At 50.9% G+C, this 22067-nt stretch overlaps 7 protein-coding genes across 7 annotated transcripts; 4 read left to right on the top strand and 3 right to left on the bottom strand.

Annotated features, from left to right (window-relative positions):
* Nucleotides 1–409: 409 nt before the first annotated feature.
* On the bottom strand, nucleotides 410–2598 carry P174DRAFT_461318 (Zn(II)2Cys6 transcription factor; the record flags this gene model as incomplete). Its single annotated transcript, XM_024829985.1, has 3 exons — nucleotides 410–2115; nucleotides 2188–2388; nucleotides 2457–2598. The coding sequence occupies 3 exons, from the start codon at nucleotides 2596–2598 to the stop codon at nucleotides 410–412; spliced, it is 2049 nt and encodes a 682-aa protein (XP_024681397.1).
* A 4059-nt stretch (nucleotides 2599–6657) lies between these two features.
* P174DRAFT_391363 (M48 family metallopeptidase) lies at nucleotides 6658–8529 on the top strand. The gene is made up of 9 exons (XM_024823514.1): nucleotides 6658–7160; nucleotides 7286–7527; nucleotides 7586–7826; nucleotides 7880–7904; nucleotides 7956–8001; nucleotides 8081–8144; nucleotides 8200–8231; nucleotides 8282–8340; nucleotides 8401–8529. Exons 1-9 carry the CDS (start codon nucleotides 6756–6758, stop codon nucleotides 8442–8444), a joined length of 1158 nt encoding a protein of 385 aa, XP_024681396.1. The 5' UTR covers nucleotides 6658–6755; the 3' UTR covers nucleotides 8445–8529.
* A 154-nt stretch (nucleotides 8530–8683) lies between these two features.
* On the top strand, nucleotides 8684–10853 carry P174DRAFT_391359 (chaperonin-containing T-complex subunit CCT8). Its single transcript, XM_024823513.1, has 3 exons — nucleotides 8684–8820; nucleotides 8947–9317; nucleotides 9426–10853. Exons 1-3 carry the CDS (start codon nucleotides 8762–8764, stop codon nucleotides 10697–10699), a joined length of 1704 nt encoding a protein of 567 aa, XP_024681395.1. The 5' UTR covers nucleotides 8684–8761; the 3' UTR covers nucleotides 10700–10853.
* A 211-nt stretch (nucleotides 10854–11064) lies between these two features.
* On the top strand, nucleotides 11065–12016 carry P174DRAFT_442684 (mitochondrial 54S ribosomal protein bL12m). The gene is made up of 2 exons (XM_024827630.1): nucleotides 11065–11337; nucleotides 11472–12016. The coding sequence occupies exons 1-2, from the start codon at nucleotides 11113–11115 to the stop codon at nucleotides 11802–11804; spliced, it is 558 nt and encodes a 185-aa protein (XP_024681394.1). The 5' UTR covers nucleotides 11065–11112; the 3' UTR covers nucleotides 11805–12016.
* A 269-nt stretch (nucleotides 12017–12285) lies between these two features.
* Nucleotides 12286–13894, top strand: P174DRAFT_513321 (uncharacterized protein; the record flags this gene model as incomplete). The annotated part of the gene is made up of 3 exons (XM_024831969.1): nucleotides 12286–12798; nucleotides 12871–13025; nucleotides 13106–13894. The coding sequence occupies exons 1-3, from the start codon at nucleotides 12327–12329 to the stop codon at nucleotides 13892–13894; spliced, it is 1416 nt and encodes a 471-aa protein (XP_024681393.1). The 5' UTR covers nucleotides 12286–12326.
* A 376-nt stretch (nucleotides 13895–14270) lies between these two features.
* P174DRAFT_461313 (velvet factor family protein) lies at nucleotides 14271–15855 on the bottom strand (the record flags this gene model as incomplete). The annotated part of the gene is made up of 3 exons (XM_024829984.1): nucleotides 14271–15045; nucleotides 15066–15203; nucleotides 15347–15855. 3 exons carry the CDS (start codon nucleotides 15853–15855, stop codon nucleotides 14271–14273), a joined length of 1422 nt encoding a protein of 473 aa, XP_024681392.1.
* A 4113-nt stretch (nucleotides 15856–19968) lies between these two features.
* P174DRAFT_461312 (uncharacterized protein) lies at nucleotides 19969–21888 on the bottom strand (the record flags this gene model as incomplete). The annotated part of the gene is made up of 1 exon (XM_024829983.1): nucleotides 19969–21888. The coding sequence occupies one exon, from the start codon at nucleotides 21886–21888 to the stop codon at nucleotides 19969–19971; it is 1920 nt and encodes a 639-aa protein (XP_024681391.1).
* Between the last annotated feature and the right edge of the window lie 179 nt (nucleotides 21889–22067).

Here is a 22067-nt window from a genome sequence, read left to right as displayed (position 1 = left end):
CCAATGACTCCACAACCATGTCCATTTGAGTGGAAATGACTGCATGTGAGTTTGCGCCTTGAGAATTACCCCCGCAAGTCCTTTGCCAGCCTCGCCAGAAAAATGTGCTTGCCATGTCCTCACTGTCCTGCAGGATATAACTCGACAGCACCAGGAAAGAGTGGAATAGGAGACTCTGTCGTGCCCGAATGGAACACGGACTGTTGTTTCGGATTTTGTCAGATTCGTGAGCACGACCGGCTGCCCGAGTGGAACGTCGATGTCGGAGTCAACGTATCGCGCGTGGTCCGCAGAATCTCCAAGTTGGTAGCCAAGTGGCACGAGTCCCGTCAAGGGATTTTCGGCCGTCATGAGACTCAATCTCGTGTGAGAACGGAAAAGAAACGCAAGGAAACACACATCTTCCAATTCAAATCAGCAGATAGTGCCAGCCATTCCGCTGCATCACGTCCCGCCAGTGGACCTGTTGTTTCTTGATCTCTCTCATGCCCGACCCTGTACCGTTGCTCTCTGGAGATGCGGACCTCTCGATCTTGGGCACGGGACTGCCCGACGATGCTGAAGATGACGACGTTTCCTCTGGCGTGTAGTGGCTGTCCGTCGGGTCGTCGGTAAGTCGCCAGACCTCCTGCAGTAATCGATACATGCGCCCGAAGCTGCCCAGGTCGGCGTGATCGCCTAGCAGTGAGGCGCGCTCGGCCAACACGGCCCGGAAATGGCTCGTCGGCGCAGAGAAGGCACCCGTGATCAACAGGGGCCAGACGAGGGACCGGTCAAAACCATTGGGGCCGGAGGGAATATAGTCCAAGGTGTTTGCGACTGCTGCCACCAGATTGAGGTTACTTGGCTGGTTGCGGTCAAAGCCGGGGACTAGGCTGCAGAGATAGATTCTGGCCGCAATGCGGAAGACCGTCGTCATGTTCTTCGTCAGAACCTCCGGGCGAATGGCTCCTGTAGCGGGTGAGAACGGGTGCTCCAGGGTTTGATCCACCGGTTCGGTAAACTCCAGTTGTCGTCCGAGAGCGGACACATGCGAACACACGGCCATTGCGTCTACGCGGCCTTCGGTCTTCAACGCGTCCAGACAGGTGATCTCCGAGATGAGGTACATGACACGGTCGTCGCAGCCCATGAGCTCCCTCAGACCTGATGACGAGCCGCTAAGGTGCTTAGCACGATAGGTGTGGGCGAATTGGGGTGTCCTCCCTTGCATAGTGGAACCCAGGATGTCGATCCACGATGTTAGTGTCATGCTGAAAGGAGGCAGTAAGTACGGGTTTCCATCAGGGACTGCCGTCGGGAGACCGAGCCTGTTGACCAGATTCGACGCGGCTTGAAAGTGGTCGAACCAAGGGATGTCGGGAAGATAGTCGTCCGCGGGACCGACGGAACAGTGGAAGAAGATCATAGCAAGGGTGGCATCCAGGATCTCTTCATGGTTGACGTCCTCACCGAGAGCCTGACATAGTTGAGAGACAGCCTCAAACCGGTGGCGCATGATATCATGATCAATCTGTTCTCCGACGAATCCTTCGGTGGTCTTGAGGTGGATGGCGGCAACGCTGAGACAGCAGTGAAGGTAGCACTTGTTGGTCTCCAATGCCTGCAGGATTGCCTGGGCCCGCGTGTGGCCCCGTTGATGCGCCTCTAGAACCGGAAAGATGATGCGCAAGACATTGTGGATAAAGTGGTCGAGTAGCGGACGATCATGGTCACTGACCGGAATATTTGACTGCAATGTAGTATATGTCTGCCCAATACTCTGCTCACAAATCGCCGGGTCAATACCTGATAGATTCGGTGCTTGAGAGAAATATTCATCTTGTAACCACTCCTCGCCGGGGAATGTGGGAAGGGGCGCGCTTAACTGCGGAGCGGTAAAGGTGCTAAAGGTTGAGATCGAGGAATCATGGCGCAAGGGGACATCATTGATAAAAGTCTGTCGTTCTGTCTTGACATCAATCTCGTATGGAGCGTAAGGTGCATACATCGTCTGGTTCAGACCGGGCGTCGGCAGATGTGATGAAAAGAGGTCGTATGTCTCGGTGTAACCCGGGCGATTGAATTCGAATACGGGTGACAGCGGCGATGTAGCAGCCATATTGCGACTGCGAGCTAATGGGTCTATCGTAGCCCTACTGTTAGAGCAAAGACAAGTAAGGTGAGTGAAGGGTGCAGTAGTCCTACCAGTCGCGGACCCATTGCGCTCATTCATCTTCGTCTGCTTGATCTTATTCTTGATACGCTCCTTTTGAATCCTTCGCTGTTCGGCATTCCCCCACCAGATCGGACGCTTATATTCACATTTCACGCAGAGATTGCTGCAAGCACCGCAGGCTGGGTGCTTTTCATCACACTTCTTCCTGCGCAGTCGACATGTGAAACAGCCTAGACTAGTTAATAAGACGATTCGACCAGATATAAACTGGAAGGATGATGCCAATGGAGTAACCAACCAGATCGAGAGCGCTTGTGCAGCTTGGGGGTCTTCTCCGGTGTTCCTACGGACACTTCTTCACCGGGCGAGGGCGATTGGGTGGAATCAACCCTCTTGACGGCGTTCGAGGCCGAGGACTTCTTCCTTGAAGCAACAGGCATTATGCTAGCAGAGTTGTAGAAACACGTCTCTATCGGTATCGGTTCAAGTCGTCTGATGCGGGTGAATGACGACGGGAATGACAGGACACAGGTCGCCTGGAGCTGTTGCTTGTCACACCGAGTATTAAGTTGCAAAGCTGAACCAGCAGCCTTTGCTATATCTATATTAGAGATAAGAAAAGAAAGGCGCGGCTATGCAAAGGACAAGGCGATGGTATAACTCTGACAAGGCAATAAGTAAACATCGGCGGTGACTCTGTGGGATTGATGAACCTTTAAAAGCAAGGTTCACACCCGACAGGCACGCCATGATGTTTCTATTTTGGAACCAGATAGCCGAGAGAGAGAACGGACTTGCAGTGGTGAACGCCTCGAGCGGGGGATGGCAGGGGAGATCATCTCAGGCGTAGTACACTAGCAGGGGTATAAGCAAAACTAGCGGCAGAATTCCCTGCGCTGCTAGTAAAGAGTTGGTCTGCGAAGTTAGCCGGAGCTAATTTTGGATAATTGTGATCATTCTGGACATTTGCTGCCTCCAAATTGGCGCCCATGCACTGGATGATGCGGAGATGATTGGACTCTTCGTCCATGGCTGGGAAATTGATTGGATTTAGACTCTTCTCGAGGTCTGTGCCCAACAAATCCATGCTGATATTGAGGGAAATTGGTGCAACCAATATGCATGTTAATGTGATCGTTTGTCTTGATTCTTTGTTCATGATACAATATCATTTTTGCATGAGAGACAACTTCGTATAGCGAAGGATGGCAGAATCAAAGCAGACTGTATGCCGACATTCTACTGTAGGCTCCTCCTGGTTGACACCAGCAACCGGGAAGTACTTCGCTAGCTATGACCAGCAAAAAGCAGAGTTGCCTATCATCATGTAGAGAGGTATGACAAATTGCTCGTGACCATGCCGATAATAAAACTCTATAGCCAATGAGAGTCATAGCTCATCTCTTCTCGAGAACTGGAATTAGGTCTAATTTTCAGTTGCTTACCGGTATTGGAAAGTGTATAACGGATCATGGCCATTCATCCTCGCGGCGTAGCATGAAAAAGGAGACCAACCCATATTGAGTGCAATCACAGCATCCAGTGACTTCTTCCTGAATCCTGAGTACCTCCAGAGTTCAGAGGGGAAAGGCAGAGAGAGTTGGCAGAGCCAACAGTCCAAATTGATAAGCACCAATCGATGTCTCTTGGACAAGAAAGCCTAGAGCACTAACAATGCACCATGAGACCAGGATGATTGCCTAGTCCCACCAATCAGATACTCAACCGAGCGGACGAAATCAACAGGAAGTCGGAAACACAGAATGACCAGAAAGGCTTTGCGGGGCTAACCTTAGCGGGATGAGCCAAGCTTCCTTGTACAACAGGTGATTGGCTAGAGGCCTCTATATTGGTGGACGCCATAGAGGGTTCAGCAGGATCGTGTTGTGCAGAGCGGGAAACCCGCAGCCAACCGTGCTGGGTGGATCGGGTCAGTGCTACCCCAACAGACTTTGGCCAAGAGGATTAATTTGTGATGAATCTGATGGTCGACATGTTGGCTCCTTGGGTTTAGACTGCAGTACACATCTAAAGTTGCCTTAATTAGCAACATTTAACCGCCAAGTAGAAAGCCAAATGCCTGTTAATCTGTCAGCCATTTGCGAATTTGTCCCAGATCAAGCTACCTTCCCAGAGTTTACTATTAATAATCTTCTGCTCTGGTCCTTGTTAATCACAGTAATTAGTCGGAATTTCCTACACCTCATGATCTTAGTTGGGAATGATAGTTGGCTAATCCCTGTCTCTCCACTGTGCACATCTGTCAGGCAAGGAACTTTAGCTTTGGCTGGTCTGCGCACTAGATCCCGAGTCACACCGTCACTCTTCGAGTCTTCGGGGTACTCCACAAACAATGCGCTTGTTTGTCAGAGCACGGTGTATGTGTGTCAACCACTCTTCCCACTTCAACATCCTCATCGCTTGAAATTAGGTACTCTTAGTATTCGGTGTATTCCATTATCTTGCTTCTCCTTTTCTCCGCCTCCAGGAAGTCAAGTTAGTCAAGATTCGAATATCATCCTTCTCACTGGACCTCCCTCGTCACCTGCCCGCAGAGTTTCTTATCACCTTCCTGCAGCTGCAGATCCAATTGGACTGATTTGGTGCAATAATTATCGGCGATATTCAGTGATTAGGCCAATCGTAGATCGGAGTGGCCGATCACAGTCCTGCAGGATTCCCTGTCAGAAGCACATGCCAAGTTGTGACAAATGCCTTAGAAAGTTACATCTGGGAAATGCACTACCTACCTATGCCGCTATAGCCCGCCAAAAAGGACTGCCGTCTTATCTCTGGTACTACGAACGATCGTCGCGGCTTGCCCCGTCTAACACAAATCAATATGACAGTATCTTATTCATGAGCATTTGGCTGCCTTCGCAACCAGCTGTTAACCCAACGTAGTTGAGTCCAACAACGGGTTTACTAATCGAAGAGGTGACAAAGTGACAATATCACCTCGATGGAACATCAGCACTAACCACTCTCGGCTGCTTAGGTTTTGAAGGCTGGGAGTAGACGCTTAGTTACTCTTGGCCTGCTCCTTCCCCGTGTTGAAATCGGAGCCCATGTTCTCTTCTCAATGCAGCTAATTAATCAGGCTCCCCGTTATTTATAGCCAGATTATAGCTGGATGAGGAATTTACTGCTCAACCCTTCCTTCTTCCGATTCTGGTATGCACGCTCAGATTGTTCCCCTCATTGTGGGCGAATACCACCTGGTGATGTACGCAACCGATATCAAATGAATTCTTCCAGTCCTGGGTTCAATGCAGAGGATAGAGCCAAAGTTCTCATCTCCTTCACTTGTCTTCCAAATGGTCTAAGAAGCACAATGTGTACTCTTTTTGCATTGAAAGTGTCGCAGCGTACAAAACATCTTGAGATATCTCTGTATATACTTTCATATTCTTACCTCCTGAGTCAACGTATTTTGCATCATAATCACCACCATACACTAGAGAACGATCATAGCTCGAAACCTTAAGCGGCATGAACTCATGCTACGGTTACGACCTTGCATTGATAGTCTGCCATGTGCTCTCAACGTCCTTCGCCATCCACTATACTCTTAGAGGACCCTTCTAGAAATTTGGATCTTCGTCTTTGCCTTCATCGCTAAGCGCCAGATGTAAACTTAGCGCTCGCTCGTTGATCTCGTTTTAGGCCACGAGCAATTCCCCACGAATCCTTAAGCGCCCACAATATCTGTGAGTTTCAGCCGCGACTTAACCAAAATAGAAGTAAATACTGCTTTTCTTGTCTCAAGAGCCGAGACTCACATTTGAGTCATTGGCCATGCATCCCTATCGCTGGAGCATGATCTAGCCTGGGTGTATGCAATGACGTGGTACTAAACATATCTCAAGGCAGACTTGCCTCAGCCTGCTATCATGTTGTATCGGGATGGGGAAGATCAGATTAGTGTCAAGTGCGGTTGCGTGCCAATCATCTCAGGCACTTTCTCGACTCAGTCATACGTTAATTGCCCTGGGCTTTGGTATGAAGCCCTTTTGTTCTTTTCCAATTCTGCACGAAGGTGACATGGGGGAGTCGAGGACAAAGAGACCTTCAGGCCCAATCACACGTATTGTCGAAGAGTAAGAGTCTCCATAGATACTAGAGGCATTGTCCTGTCAGTGCTTAAGCTTTTGGCATTCCTGGCTGGTTTGTGTTTCCGGATGTCAAAGTGATCAGATCAGTATGCTAGTAGATACATGGCTGTCATTGAAATAAATAGATGTGGATCGGGCAAAATATATAATGACGTAAGACCGGCGGGATCTCAGCTGTAGTCGATACTCAAGAATACGAAAATGCATTGTTTCGAATTTCGGTGTACTTTCTAGAGAGGTTAGTAGTACTCTGAAGGTGATGTAAAACCATGTTTGATGTAGAAGGGCATGTTGATAGCAACATGGTGCGAGCTTGGGGCTGTCACATGCAGCAGCATGTTTAAGCTTACCGTCATCGCGGCTGATCTCCGCTTCTCGATGATTCCTCCTTCCAGCAAACCAGCAGTATCTTCCGCTAGACTCCTGCCATCGCTCCTTTCATCCTAGCCCGGGATCTGCGATAGCATGTATCTGTGGTCGCCATGTTACGTTCACCGATAGCCCGCGCTATATTCCGCAGCGCTACAGCGCGATCAACAATCCCGTCTTCGTCGCAGTCGGCCTCGCGCATCGCGGCTCCTAGCCTCGATTCTGCCTACTTCTCCGGCCAAACATTCCGATACCCACGTTTTCCTTCTGCAACACTTGGACTCGCCTCAAGGGCCTTCAAGCCTTCCTCGCAGGCTTCATTTCGCTTTCCCAACAGATACTTCTCCTCCTCGACCAGGCTATTCTACGGATACGGCGGTGGTAGATATCGGCGATTTGATGGCCCCAGTCGCGGAACGCTTTTTCAGCGATTGTTGACAAATGCGAGACCATACCACTTTGTGATAATTGGCGTCGTAATCGGCGGTATCTACACCAGCAATGTCGAGACGGTGGAGGTGAGCTTGCTCTTGTCTTCGATAACCAGTCCAATGTAATTTCCGAGGATCCTTGGAGGATGGAAACTGGATGGTGCTCAATCATTCCTTGTTTAGTACTTCAATTCTGACGCCTTTTCTCCCAGATGACCGGCCGCCGACGGTTCAACTGTGTCTCCTCTCACCAGGAACTAAAAATGGGTCAACAGAGCTATGATGAGGTTTTGAGATCAACACGTGGGAAGATTCTCCCCGAGGATCATCCGCTGACCATCATGGTGAACCGCGTGCTCCGCAGGTTGATACCGCAAGCGCCAATTGAAGGCGCAGATTGGAGAGTTCATGTCATCAAGGATGACGGAATGGTCAATGCTTTTGTTCTGCCTGGGTATGCATATCCTTCAACATCACGGTCTGTTGTCGTGTGCCACTGACCCTACACACAGTGGGAAAGTGTTTGTCTACACAGGCATCCTGCCAATTTGTAAAGACGAGGACGGGCTTGCAGCTGTATTGGGCCACGAAATTTCTCACGTTATCGCGCATCATCCAGCAGAACGCATGAGCAACAACATCCTGACAGTTGGAGCGGTATTCCTTATCTCCATGCTATTTGACATTTCAGGCCAGATTCCTTCGCTACTGCTCAACCTAATGTACAGCTTGCCTAATTCGAGAACTCAAGAGGTAAGACTTGCTTCCTTGCCCCGCAGATGACCCCTACGCTGACTACTTTCTAGGCTGAGGCAGACAACATTGGCTTGAGTATGGTCATCAACCATGAATGATTATGTCTTTGGTGCTAATCCGGACTAGTGATGATGTCAAAAGCTTGCTTCAATCCTGAGGCTGCTGTCGGACTGTAAGTCATGACCTGACCCGCTGCATTTATGACCGAAGTATCGTCGACTCTGATGTGCGTGGCTCACATATCTTCACAGTTGGGCGCGTATGCAGAAAGCAGAGCAGGAGACACCGCCTCAATTTCTGTCAACACACCCTTCAGTAAGTCTCAACCCGCCCTGAGACTTGCAGTGCTGTGACCTGACTTTTCTACCAGAGCTACAACCGCATGGAAGCAATCCGTGGATGGTAAGACCTCCGACTTCACCATCTGCTGAGGTGTACTGATGAGGTTCCAGGCTGGGGAAGGCCGAGGCAATCTATGAAGATAGTGGATGTAGTACCCTGGGCAACTACAGTAAGTGCTCCCAACCAACCAGTCGCTCATCCTGGGGCTTGACTAAACAATAATCTGCAGTGCCGGGATTTCGCCAAGCTTCAAACGACTACTACAGGTGGTGAGCGATAGTTACTGGGATGACCTGGCTTGTATTATAGGATACAATCTTACGTATAATTATGAAATCACGACTCATGTAAATCAGATATAATTGCAAGGATAAGTCCTCTGTATGAGTCCAAGTATTATTGTATGTCCCAAAAAGGAAATGCCCTAGCCCCTCCAGATGCAAACCAGCCAAACACCCGCCGCCGCCTGACCGTCTCGAAAGCTCCATCAAAAATTCCCGGAGCAGCACGTAGCTTGTGTGATAACACTGTCTTGCTTTCTTCTTCCTCTTCCAGTTTTCTGTCTGCTTCGAGGGGAAGCTTTCTTCAAAATGTCGTTGTCTATGCCTGGTCCCAGCCAGGCAGGTCTTTTCAAGCCTGGATACCAGAGGTAAGCGAGTCCTATTTGTGGAATGTCCCGCTCAGCGTACTCCGCGTCGCGTTGAGGGGATGAGATTCAGCAACGTATTCAAGCTCTCAGAGATAGTCAACGTAACTGACACCGCGGTTACTACAGTCACGATGCTGAAGACGGTGCCGTCATTCGCAATATCGAGGCCTGCCAGGCGATCTCGAAGACCGTCCAAACATCGCTCGGTCCCTACGGCCGCAATAAGATCGTCATCAACCACCTGCAGAAGATGGTGCTTACGTCGGACGCCGCTACGATTCTTCGCGAGTTGGATATCGTGCACCCGGCTGCCAAGCTGCTTGTCATGGCGAGTCAACAGCAGGATGCGGAGATGGGTGATGGTACTAACATGGTCATTGTTCTGGCGGGAGAGCTGTTGAAGAAGGCCGAGGAACTGCTACGGATGGGCTTGAAGACGAGCGATATTACTCAGGGATACGAGAAGGCACAGAATTACGCTCTGAAAGTACTAGAGGGTGAGTTGTTTGGTCATTCACTTTCTCACCGAGTTTTTCAGGGGCTATCCAATATGCCTCATTTCCGAGCGCATTTTGTTCATCTACTGACCGATGTTGTGTTGATAGACCTCGAAGTCGATCGCTTGAAGGAACTACGCTCTCAGGAAGAACTCTGCAAGGCTCTTCGTACGGTCGTCGCCAGCAAGCAGTCCGGAACAGAGGATCTTTTGGCATCGTTAGTTGCGGAGGCGGTCCTCGCTGTTCTGCCCAAGAATCCTGTCAATTTCAATGTCGACAATGTTCGCGTCGTCAAGATCATGGGTGGCAGCTTGGAACAGTCCCGTGTGATCAAGGGTATGGTCTTCGGGCGGGAGCCTGAGGGAACCATCAAGAAGGCCCGCAAGGCAAAGGTTGGAGTTTTCAGCTGTCCTATCGATATTTCTCAGACCGAAACCAAGGGCACCGTGCTCTTGAAGAATGCCCAAGAAATGCTCAACTTCTCAAAGGGAGAGGAGGAGCGCCTGGAGGCGACCATCAAGGAGCTTTACGACTCCGGACTCCGTGTTGTCGTTGCTGGCTCCTCCGTCGGTGACTTGGCTCTGCACTATCTCAACCGATTCAACATTCTTGTCATCAAGATCCTTTCCAAATTCGAGCTTCGCCGTCTCTGCCGTGTCGTTGGCGCTACGCCCCTGGCTCGTCTTGGCGCTCCCATGCCCGACGAGATGGGCAGCGTTGACGTTGTCGAGACCACTGAGATTGGTGGTGACCGTGTGACCGTTTTCCGTCAGGAAGAAGCCAACGCTGTAACGCGTACTGCCACCATTGTCCTGCGTGGAGCGACTCAGAACCACCTAGACGATGTCGAGCGTGCCATTGATGATGGCGTCAATGCCGTCAAGGCTATCACGAAAGATCCTCGTTTTGTTCCTGGCGCTGGCGCTACTGAGATTCAGCTTGTGGAGAAGATCTCGGCTTTCGCTGACAAGACCCCCGGTTTGCCCCAGTATGCCATTCGCAAATACGCCGAGGCTTTCGAGGTCATTCCTCGTACTCTCGCGGAGTCCGCTGGCTTAGACGCCACGGAGGTACTCTCACGGCTCTATACAGCACACCACCGCACGACCAAGGCCTCCGAGTCGGAGGAGTCCGAAGAGGGCAGCTCTGAGGAGGAAGAGCCCTACTGGACTACAGGTGTTGATCTGGAGGCTGGTTCTTCGACCGGTACCTTGGATGCAGTTGATGAAGGTATTTTGGACCTCCTGGCATCAAAGAGCTCGGCCATCCGTCTGGCCAGTGAGTCCGCTCGGACAGTCCTCAGTGTTGATCAGATTATTGTCGCCCGACAGGCGGGTGGTCCAAAGCCTCCGGGCCCTAACCCCAACTGGGATGAAGATTAAATGTTTTTAGCTATGACGAAATCTTTATAGTATGGGCCACAATGCAGGATGCTATTAGAGGCATGATCTTACGAAAAGTCGATCGACTGGAAATTGGAGACAATATGTATAAGACATGTGACTATAGGGGTAATACTATCTATGACTCTCAACCCAGTGCGACTGGTAGTAATAACAATCAATCCTTGTTCCGAATCGCTATATTTTGTCGATGAATGAAACTGGCACGCCGGAAGTATAGTGACCTTGACTGGGGGTGGTAGAATCACGTGACTATTTGGATTTTCCGGGCCGATGCTGGACTTTCTTTTTCATGAGTATCGGTTGATCGCGTTGTCGAGGCTCATCATCGTTCCTGTCCCACACCCTCCCTTTCGTCTTTCCAGTTACGACCGTCAATTCCACCGTTCAACATGTCGCTCACTTCGCAGGCCGCAGCTCGCTGCTGCAGACAGCTCGTCCGTCCCTCCGTTCGCATCTCTTCCACCACATATCTGAGCCAGCGGACACCCAGCCGGAGGTGGAACTCGACAGAGGCGCAGGCTGCTGCTCCTGCCAATCCTAAGATCACCCAGATTGTTGATCAGATTAGCCAATTGACGCTTCTGGAGACGGCGGATCTCGTTGCCAGCTTGAAGGTCGGTTTTCTTCGTGTCCTGGGTGGTATCGCAATTCGGTCCACCATTTGGCATTCGGTGTATCTCATCAACCCTTGATGAGGGTTGGTTATTCTGCTGTGTCGTTTCCGTACTGACATTAGTCTCTTGTACAGTCCCGCCTCAATATCCCTGACCTCCCCGTTGGTGGCTTCGCCGTTGCTGCCGCTCCTGGTGGTGGTGCTGCTCCCGCCGCTGCTGAGGAAGAGGAGGCTGCTCCCGCCGCGCAGGAGAAGACTCTTTTCAACCTGAAGCTTGAGACAGTGGATGCTGCCTCCAAGGCTAAGGTCATCAAGGAGATCAAGGGTCTGCTCGGCCTTTCCCTCGTCGACAGCAAGAAGTTTGTTGAGTCGGTACCCAAGATGATGAAGGAGTCTGTGCCCAAGGAGGAGGCGGAGAAGATCATTGAGACCCTGAAGGCCGTGGGTGCCAAGGTTGTCATGGAGTAAAAAGAGGGCGCGATGATTTTCATCAATTGGTCATCCTCTTTTTCTGTCTGCTGAATGAGCGATGGGGGCTTGTATGGATCTGTACGCTGTGGGTTGGACTGCATCATCCTGCCGGAGTTTTATGTCTTGCACCGCCTCTTCTTTATGTGTTTTACTTCTCCGTCATATATCTCTACACGGTTCCTGATATAACTGGAAAGCGGGAAACAGGCGGCAAATGTACATTATCAACTTTTGTTTGGACAATCTGGATACAAGCTGGAACGACAGTTCTTTTTGGTCGATTCTTGTCGATCCTTATGGTGTTCGTAATTCTGAAGCATGCTTGCATCGCTAATGCAACGAAGTCAATTGTAGATTATACATATGGCCGAAGGAAGATTGTAGCATCACCTTCTGCGATGCGAGTAGAGTGCGGTACGGTACAGCTCCGAATTTCTCTCCGCCGCACCTCCGAATCAACGAATCTTCCGCGGCTCATTTACGGAGCAGACCCTTCCACCCCGAGCTTCTTCAGCTACGATGTCCCTCGCACGAACATCCAACGCCCTTCGAAGACGGCCATGTCTCTACGATAATCCACTCTCCCTGTCTACCAGCTATATCCGAAACAACAGCCGTTTCCCGGACAATCGCACCCCTCGCACTATCAGACAAAAAACCGCATCTCCACAAACAACCAGGCCATTTCACTGTACAGCCTCCTGCTACGCAGTTCGATCTCCGGCCGCCCGTCGGGCTCAGGCTCAGACTCAACGGCTCCGGCCAGTCTACTCGAGCGATGGACTGTTCAACCTCCCCGCGCACGGTGACCTGACAGCGCGGCTCAAGTACCTCGACGAGAAAGGACCGCTGCTATGGATGTCCGCGTTGGCCGAGGGGCTCCTCGACGACAAAGTCACAAAGAACACGTTCCTGGATGTCGCAAAAAGATTACTGGAAACCGCTCATAGAGAACTGCCATCCGCAGACGCCATCCGGAGGATATCCTCAGGTGCGAGCGACCACCACCCACCCTCTACAATCCCTCCCAAGACGCATCCCTAACTCTCCAGCACCCACATAGATCCAGACCTCATCTTCCAAATCGGCTACATCATCTCCGGCGGTAACCCATCCTTCCGAGAATGGCTCCTCGCCTCCACCACCCACGCAGGCGCCCGCGTCCCCCTCCTCATGTCCGCTGCCAGGTACCTGAACTCCCTGGGCAACTCCGCCCCAGTGCGCACCCCGACCCTCGAGAAAATCGAGCATCTCGCCCTCCACGACCGCGACCCCGAGCCATGACCCTCCACGCTAAGATCCTCGGCCTCCGGAAACGCTACGCTGATGCCCTCCGCCTCATCGAGCAGGTCATGGCCCTCATCTACCCGTCCAAGGTACCCGTCGCGAAAGACGGGGGGTTCGGGATGGCGCGCATCGAGCCGCCCTGGCGGGTGTACGCGTGGCTGAAGGAGAAAGCGAACGCGAACGCAAACGCAAACACGAAAACGGGCGAGGCTGGAACCCAGACAGATGACCTCCTACGCTCCGCAGCGCTGGACTACCAAGACCCCGAGTCGCTGGTCCAGTATGCCACGGCACGGATGCAAGCGGGCGATCTGGCCATGTACGAGGATTGCATGAGCCGGGCCGCGACGGCAGGGAACGCCGAGGCGTGCCGCCGACTCGCCAACTTCTACTATCTCACGTCGCTGGGACGGTACCCGGGGCGAGGGGTGCGCGAGGACACGGCCCCCGTGGAAGCTGCCACAAAGCCAACCTCCAGCGCGTCCTCGCAAACAAGTGAACCGCGAGATCGGGGGAAATTCTTTGCTTTGCTGTCAAGTGTATTCGGGCCGCAGCCTCGTGCGGAGTACCGCAAGCTAGCGACGGAATGGTACGAGTTGGCTTTCAGCCATGGGAGTGAGCAGGCGGCGGTGGTTCTTGCGGTGCTGCTGCGGGAAGATGGCTCCGCGGCTCGGGGGTTGCAATTGCTGGAGCAGATTGAGGGATCGTCTTCCCTTGGGCCCCTCGTTAGGCGGATCAAGTCGCAGTGGGATGAGCGGGATCAGGTGATTGATATTCCCGCTGAGCTGTTGGATGTTTGATCCGCCGTATGCCTCTACATGCGCGTGACCTGGGATATTTCAATATATTCAAAAGATGTCATCCGACCATGTAGAACGCATTCTGGCCAACGCTATAAATCATAAATGAATCGTCAAGCTCATCTGCTTTGGACTTTCAAAAACAAGAAAAGAAAAACGAAGATGGTATCGACCGTTTCTTCTCATATCATCCCGTCGTGAATGCACGCTCTCTGTGCATAAAATGATTAGTAACAGAGTCCAAGAATGAGCATCCAACGCCTGTCGAGCTCCCTGTATGACCGACCAAAAATAACCCCACCCCCACCCCCCGAAAAAAAAGGATATATAATGCAAGTCATGATCTCGTTGCAGGAAATCGACCTTGTATCGCACGTCATCTCCGCCGCCCCTTGCCCTTCCCCTTGCCGCGGGTTTTGAGCTCCACGAACCCGAGCTCCTTCAAAGCCTCGGTGAGAGGCGATGAGTCCCGCATTCCAGGAAAGTCTTTTGCGGGATACACGCGGAAAGGATCGGACCAGACCTCGGCCAGGACCGGCATGGATTGGCCCGTATCTTCCACAAGGCCCCAGTTCATTAGCCGGAACTGGAGCCGATAGACGCCAGCGGACCGGATCGAGAGGTCGGGGAAGACGAAGAAGGTCGCAGGGACTCGCACTTTGGCCAGATCCAAGCCGTTGGTAGAATTGGCCGCCCCAGGCTTCGTCTCTACCTTGTAATCCGCGCTTGTGAAATGAGGCGGGGCTGTCTGGGGATCTGGATCCATTTCGACATGGAAAGGCGAAACAAAAGCTTTCCCTGAAAGCAGCGGCGTGCCCTGGCCGGGGCCGTTCTCTTCGGCCCTTTGAGAGGTGGTGCGGTCCTCTCGGACTGCGCACAACCCATCGGCTTCGGGCGAGCCGGGCCACGAATTCGCTGCTGATACTGGGAGAAGCAGACAGCCGACGGTAAGCCGAGGATCTTGAAGGGTGTCCAGATCGGTCTGTGATTGCGGGTCGAAGTCGGTGAGCAGCATCTGGATGATCGGCGGCGGATCTACTGGTCGCCGGTCTCTATCGCCAGCACCGCAAGCCCGAGCAGCTATGGGTTGTTGTCGAATGTGCAGGTGGTAACGGTGGGACGCCGAGACTCGTCTTGGGGCGGCGAAGGCTCTGGAGAATGATTGAGTAACCGATCGAATCCCATCGGGATGCCTGATGAGACTTGTCTCGGCGGTTGCGGGGGTAGGGCTTGTAACATATTTAAGCGGCCATTAAGCGCTGCTGAGCTGCGATCAGAATGAACAGGACTGGGGATTGTCGTGGAGTTACTATACGGAAAGGAGTTGGTTAGCACTGTGGTTGATGGATGATTGAAACAGGAGCCGTCCGGGAGATATCTCCATGCACTTTGAGTTATCCGTCTTTCTCTCCCCCTTCCTCTCTTTTGGTGTTGAGTGAGCGGATGACTTACGAAGAATCGACGTCCCTTGTATGCTCTGTGGGGCTAACGGAAATCTGTCGATGATGGTGATTTAAGACCCCCTGGTGAGGAAACTGGGAGTAATCGGCATCCGTTGGTGAGCCGCTCCATCGCATTTTCGTTTGGCCTATAGAATCCGCACTGGCAGGCGCGATACTATCCCAATAATCCGCTCCCCTTGGCTGGCCGCTCCGCAGTACTTTTAATTGTGGTAAGGAACCAGCACTGGCAGAGGTGCCATTATACCTCTGCTCGGCACCGCCGACCCAAGAGTGAACAGAAGAAGAGAATCGGGACTCGGTCGCAGGGGAGACGACCGGGGGATCGTAGCCTTGGGTGCCTTGAAAGATAAACGGCGGAGGCGGTTCATGCTTGGAGTAGGAAGAAGCTGGATTCGGCGTCACCTCGCCCTGTTCGCTGAGGGATGCGGAACTTTTCGACTTGAGATATCGGCCGATGGAAGTGGAATAATTCCATTGTGGTAACGGCGTGTCCGACATCTATGCAGAACCGCAACGGTGCTCGAGAGGACTATCCTCCTTTGCCTCCGCGTAACCGTTCACTGCGTGTTAGAAGAAGGCAGAGGGCGAGGTCCCGCGATATGCAAGGAAACGAGGCATCCGTGAATGAGACTGAGTGCGGTTGGAGAATAGGCTTGACTGTGCGAGGGGCCTGAGTGATATCCTGATTGGTGCAGAGAAGCCAACTGATGATGTCGTTCTGCGAAGACCAGGGAACATTTATTGCTTATAGCTGGATGCTGTGCGTTGAGGATAACAAGATCGGGACGCAAGACACTTATAGACAGTCGATCTTGGTTCTGTTGGGACAATAAACGATGACAAGTTAAAGAAGATCATTCGTTGTGGATCAATAATGTCGATTTTATCTGAGTATGCTGGTTAGCATGAATAATTGCATATACGTTGGTGTTCGACGACGACGACGTGCGGGCCACCCTCGTAAGGCGCAGCTGCTCTCCACCCTTTAGATTATTATTGGAGGGGTTTTGAAAGACACATGCTCAAGAAAACAGAATACAAGGGCCTGAAACGAAAGAGTCGAATCAGCAAACTACAAGCATCTGCTTGCCGAATGAGAGAGGCTGATGATGCTCCGAAGGATGGGTGGGTGTAGAGTGCTACGTAGTACTAGGTACTGACCCTGGGATGAACAACACCGTAGAGCAACTTCAGATCAGCCAATCCCAGCTCAAGTAGAGGATCAAATGGAGCCAACGCAGCCAGGACGCCAGCGGACCTTCCCGACGGTTTTGTCGGTAAGTAAATAATAACCACTAGTAGTTGCCACGAGTCCTTGTGTGTCGATGAGCAGAGAAAAAAAGTAAAGACAAGCACAGCCGGCCATGCAACGGCAACAACAGTGTGTCCCTGGCAGATGAATTACAAAGTAAGTCTCCTGTGTCTGAGTGCGGCTTGGGAAGCGCAGAGAATAGAAATCATAATCAAAATTAAAATTACATACGAGCCCGATGGAGGGAAAAGTGCATTCGCTGTTTTCCAATAGTAGACGAAGAAAGGGTGGGACAGGGCTAATAATAAATATCGATACTATGATGGTTCAGATAGATGCATAGTTTCCAACTAAGAACAAAGAACAACAAAAGAAGGCTGGGACTGGAACCGTGGATTGAAAGTGGATATCCTGGAAGGCTAATTATTAGAGTGCGGCGAAACGCTCCAGGTTCCAGGATTCATTATTTCGAGAGTCTGAGAGTCTGAGAGTCTACCTTACCAGGCAACTGATCAGATATACTAGGTTATACAGCAGGCAATGAGCATGATTAATGTGTGAGGGCAGAAAAGGGGTTGCAACTGTTGATACCTGATCCCTGATCCCTGACTGTATGCCGGAGGTCCCGTAACAATAATACTATTAAGCTACCTAATGACTTCCTGGTTTTGTTGGATGGACGAGTTGTGTGTATTGTTTTGTAGGAATCCGCAATCGGACAGCAAACAGAGCAGGGATCAGGGAGTCTAGGATTCTAGGGACTCACTATGGTGCGAGTTGAGATTACCGGTGGACTGTGATGGTACTTTAAGGTATCTAGTAGAACTTATGCAAGCCATCGGGACCAGTCAGTGCCCATTTAAACCCGGAATATAAAACCCACAGCGAACCATACGGATGATCAGTATCTGCTCCGTAATAGTACTGTGGAGGCCGGGAGTAACATGCGATCACCAGGACGCTGGACGCCACACACGGGATATTGATTGATTGGTCGCAATTCAGAGCCGTCTTTTCGCGATGGAATCCCACTTCGATGGTGGTCTTTAGAGTGGACCTACCTTAACTAGGTAGCCGAGTTGCTGATCCAAAAAGGGCATTCCTTTTCTAATGAATACCTCTCTACTCCGGATGTGGAGAGGTATTTAATGTCGGAACTTATCTGTGTGCTCAGTACCGAGTAGATACTCCGTGATGCAGCACACATGAATGATAATATCTCTTTCTTCCTGATCTGCATCGGTATGAAAAGCTTCGTCGGTGGATGCAAAATCAGATCCACGAAGGACCCCCAAAGGATCTTCAGAGGTGGTGATGGACTGATGGTGTTGCTATACTAGGTCATTGGACCCATGCGATATAAGACTAAGAAATGAGTGTCGCTTATTGGAGACCTATCAAGTCTCCAGATGTTCTCTCAGAACGGGCCGTGGAGGGTTTCGGTTCTAAATGACCGAACCCTGATGGCAGGGAACGGGTGAAGTGATCGATCTCCCCGCATTTCACACAACCCAGGAAACGATAGATAGTACTAGAGAGTTAATGGTAGGGACAAAGTCACAAAAGAGCTACTCGGCGCTTCATTTGCTTGCGGCCCTACCTCAATTAACAGCCAGGCACAATCCCCATACCTGCATCACATCGTTTCAACATTCCAGCTGGAGAGAATGAGGCGCAGTTCGACCAAGGCGGGCACACTCGACTTCATGTTTTCGACGGCGATCATGTGTTCCTTTTGCCTTCAATTTCGCATTCGCTCTTCCCAGGGCAGGAATATGCACACAAAGAGAGCTAACGCAATGCGAGGTTGCCTTTTTCCTTAGGATGGTTGATACGTCACACACCTTGATTCAATCCTTCTGCCAAGGATTCTAGGCATTCTGTACACCAAGGATTATGTGATCCGTCCTCGATATCAGTAATAGTTGACTGGTCACATTGGGATGGTGGAAATCTTGCCAGCAGCGAGGATATGACTCAAAATTCGGAGTCAATATTTGTCCGAAGTCCTCCATACCATTGTGGTATCTGGAACGAATCAATCTCATGTAACTCCCCCAGCCAATCTTCCTCGATCGAGCTTGCAGAGAGTCTCTCGTTCCGTTGGCTATCGCAGGGGCGTGAGGATTATTCCCCGTGCTTCCTGCAATGCCATGTTATTCCTGCACAGTGATTCCTGGTCGTGAAAATGCAAGGGTCCGAATAAGGGAGTAGCTCACCATCGTCAGCCTGCAGCAAAATCGTCAAGCATGGTCGGCAAAATCACAGAATGCTTGAATGCTACCGGGGACGGCCGCGGCCTCATCCTGATAATGCTGCCATACTTGAGCGGACCAGAGCAAGGTGATTCTGTTGAACAGCAGCTGACAATCCGCACAAGACCCTCGTTTGATCAGTACATTATCCCAAAAAGTTTGAGTCTTTCAAGGCAGTCAATCTGACCAGCAGTTCCGGGATTCGGGAGGAAATGATGAGATAATGTCGTGTTGCATAAGCCAATAAAGCCCGGAATTCTGAGATATCTTGCATGCACACTAATTGAAGTCGATTTGCTTGAGGAGACCACCTAGTAGCGATAGAACTTGCTCGTAGGATCTGCCCATTGCCATCAAGGGGTCTAAGAAAAGAAAGTCGTTTCGCAATGCACGCCCCGCTTGCCAGATACGGAAATAGGTACACATGCCCACTGGGGTCGAGTTTGTAAACCAAACCCAGTGTCCAGATATACTAAACTTGAGGATACGTCTTTTTTTTTTTTTTTCCCCCTGCCTTCATAAATCGGCTCAGTGCAAGATAACTCACAATCCATTATCGCCATAAGATCTCCAAAGGGTGCCAAAAAACAAAGGGCCGTATATAGTATCATCCGAAATCAGAATCATTAGATACTCCAGATCGCGAAGATGTTAAGGACAAACTCCGGGGGCATGGGGACAGCTAGAATAGCAGCTCAGGCTTTGATGGGCCCCCAGATACTATTTTGACAGACAGGCAGGTGTCCGCGCCCTTGCTCCATCGATGCTTGATCGCTGCCCAAGTCGCCAGGGAAGACTACCTAATCACATCATTACAGCCACGCCGAGATATCCTGCCTTGACGGTCTCAAGCCACACTTGATAATCGGTATTCGTTTGTGCGGCAGATGCAGCTCACTCTGTTGTGATTCGATCCCTCCCGAATTCAGCTCTTTTAGCTAATGCTAACTAGCGGCTGGCATTAAGAAATGCAGCTTTGTGGATCCAATAGAGCCTTACACTTGGCAATCGGGCTGGTTTGGCACCGTGGCTCGCCTTGCTCAAGTACTTTACCGGTGATGAACTGATGTGAGACAGCAACCAAAGAAAGCAAGTGGCACGCGTTCAAATCACCAAATCTTTACATGGATCCACATCAAGATAGCATTTGGTGATATCAAATTCCGGTGACGAATGATTGTCCCCATGACGAATTCCGTTCAAGTCGCTTCGCAGTTCGATTTTCATTATCGAATTGAGATCGAATGGTACTCGTGGGATATGCGACTGGATGCCTGGGCTTATTAGGCCCTGAGCTTTCCCCACAAAGACTGCGAAGAGTTGGCCTGAAGCGCGGTCCAGGGCTACTATATGGCCCGATTCTCTCCATTCGTGCTCCGCACTGGGTGCTTTGGGCTTTATGATCAGATATCCCAGCTGCATCAAGTGCAGCGAGCGAGTATCTGTTGGTGACAACCCGGCATTTTCAGGGTCGAGCCGGATCAATCCCAGGGAGGAAGGCGAGTTCGTCGTGTGTTCCCCAGATCTCACCTCAGAACAGTCTAGGACATCGACGGGGCAGCGTTGAGGTACCCAGGCCAGCTCTAGCGGTGTATTTTCAGCCGATGATTGAACAACCAGAATATGTTCACCTCCATGCTCGTCTAAGCAATTGGCAAGTCTGGTGAGATCTGAAAGCGATCCAGAACAACCTAAAGCGTGCATTTCGGCAATCAAGCGTTCGCTGCTTTCGTATCCAGTACTGTCTCCATCCATTGTAAGAAGAGGCTGTTCGGTCGCATTGTAACTGAGGTCATATATACTAGTGTGAAGAGATTTCTCGGGCAGCCAGTTGATCCCTAGCCTCTTCTCCATTTGTTCGAGTTGGACTTCGAGTATCTTGAGTATTTCATCCTGGCCACAGAGACGATATAGCGACTTGCAAACTTCTTGATTAGCGAGAAGTACACTCAGATCTTTGAACTCTGATATATAAGGAAGGGTATCACCAGCGCGCTCCGAGATTTCTTCCAGATACGTGGTGGCCCTGGCGACATCTCCTTCCACAACCAGAGCCATTATACAGGAATAGGCATTGTGGAAACGGTAATCGGCTGCTTTGGCCCACAAAAGGCTCAGAACATTGCTCCATAGAGTATGGAGCAATTCACGGCTCTTTAGCTTGACGAGCAATCTAAAGTACCGTCCAATTAACGCTTTTCTCGGATCAACCCAGGTCAATATGGAGTGCAAAGTGACTTCTGAGGCATCATCGACATCGGACTCGCCAGTCACTTGTTTGAGCATCGAACCGGTATCTGGGTTATCTCCTTGAAGCTCGAAGGATCGGATGGACATGTAAAGCGCATCTACCAGGGCGACACTCGAGGCCGAACCAAATCGCTTAGGGCTGATAGCAAGTAAATCTCTCAGATGTCGTTCGAGAGCAGCTGCAGAATAAGAAAGGCATGCGTAGTACATCCCCAGTAGGTGTAATTTCCAATGTATATTCATCTGCTTTCTCTGTAGTCTTGAAACGAGTGCATTGATAGCGACAAGGATCTCCGCAGCCGAGTGGTGTCGTTGACAACGTTCCAGCGCCTGCGCCAGAAGTTTACAATGTTCTGCCCGCCGTAATACATAAGCCCCAGGTACATTAATGTGTCTTTCTATGACGATCTGTAGATGACGAAGATTCCGCACATCATGCTTGAGACCTTTGAAAAACACATCCCTATCAATGCTGGCGGCTTTTGGGCGGAGAGAGCTCCACAAAGGTGGAGGTAGAGTAGACTGGGGCCATTCGCCTAAGAACACATCGTTCAAATGGTCGTCCAAGTCCTGCTTTGACACATCTTGTCCCGACGGTTTTGTAGTTCCCGTCAACGCATACCGAAGAATCTGAGACGGAGTAGGTTCATGGTTTGGGGTTTTTGTTTTAGTGATTGCGGATGCCGCACGATACTGTTGTTGCGATCTGTAGCGTTGTGGGAGGCTGAGATGCTTCAATGGATGGCCAACTCGGCGACACAAAAAGTAAGCCATCTGCCACTCTGCATTGCCAGGAGAATCATAATTCGATAATCTCACCCTGAAATATCGATGGTGGGAGGAGATTTGGAGCGTGAGTACAAAATACAAGCTATTCTAAAGGCGGTAAGAGGATTGGTGGTCAAGAATACCTGAGCGCTGTCGTCGATTGAACTTCATCATTGATCCTGCAT

The sequence above is a fragment of the Aspergillus novofumigatus genome, assembly GCF_002847465.1.
Source record: "Aspergillus novofumigatus IBT 16806 chromosome Unknown P174scaffold_5, whole genome shotgun sequence".
Lineage (NCBI taxonomy): Eukaryota > Fungi > Ascomycota > Eurotiomycetes > Eurotiales > Aspergillaceae > Aspergillus > Aspergillus novofumigatus.
Note: the sequence above shows the minus strand (reverse complement) of the source record. Positions and strands in the feature narration are given on the sequence as shown.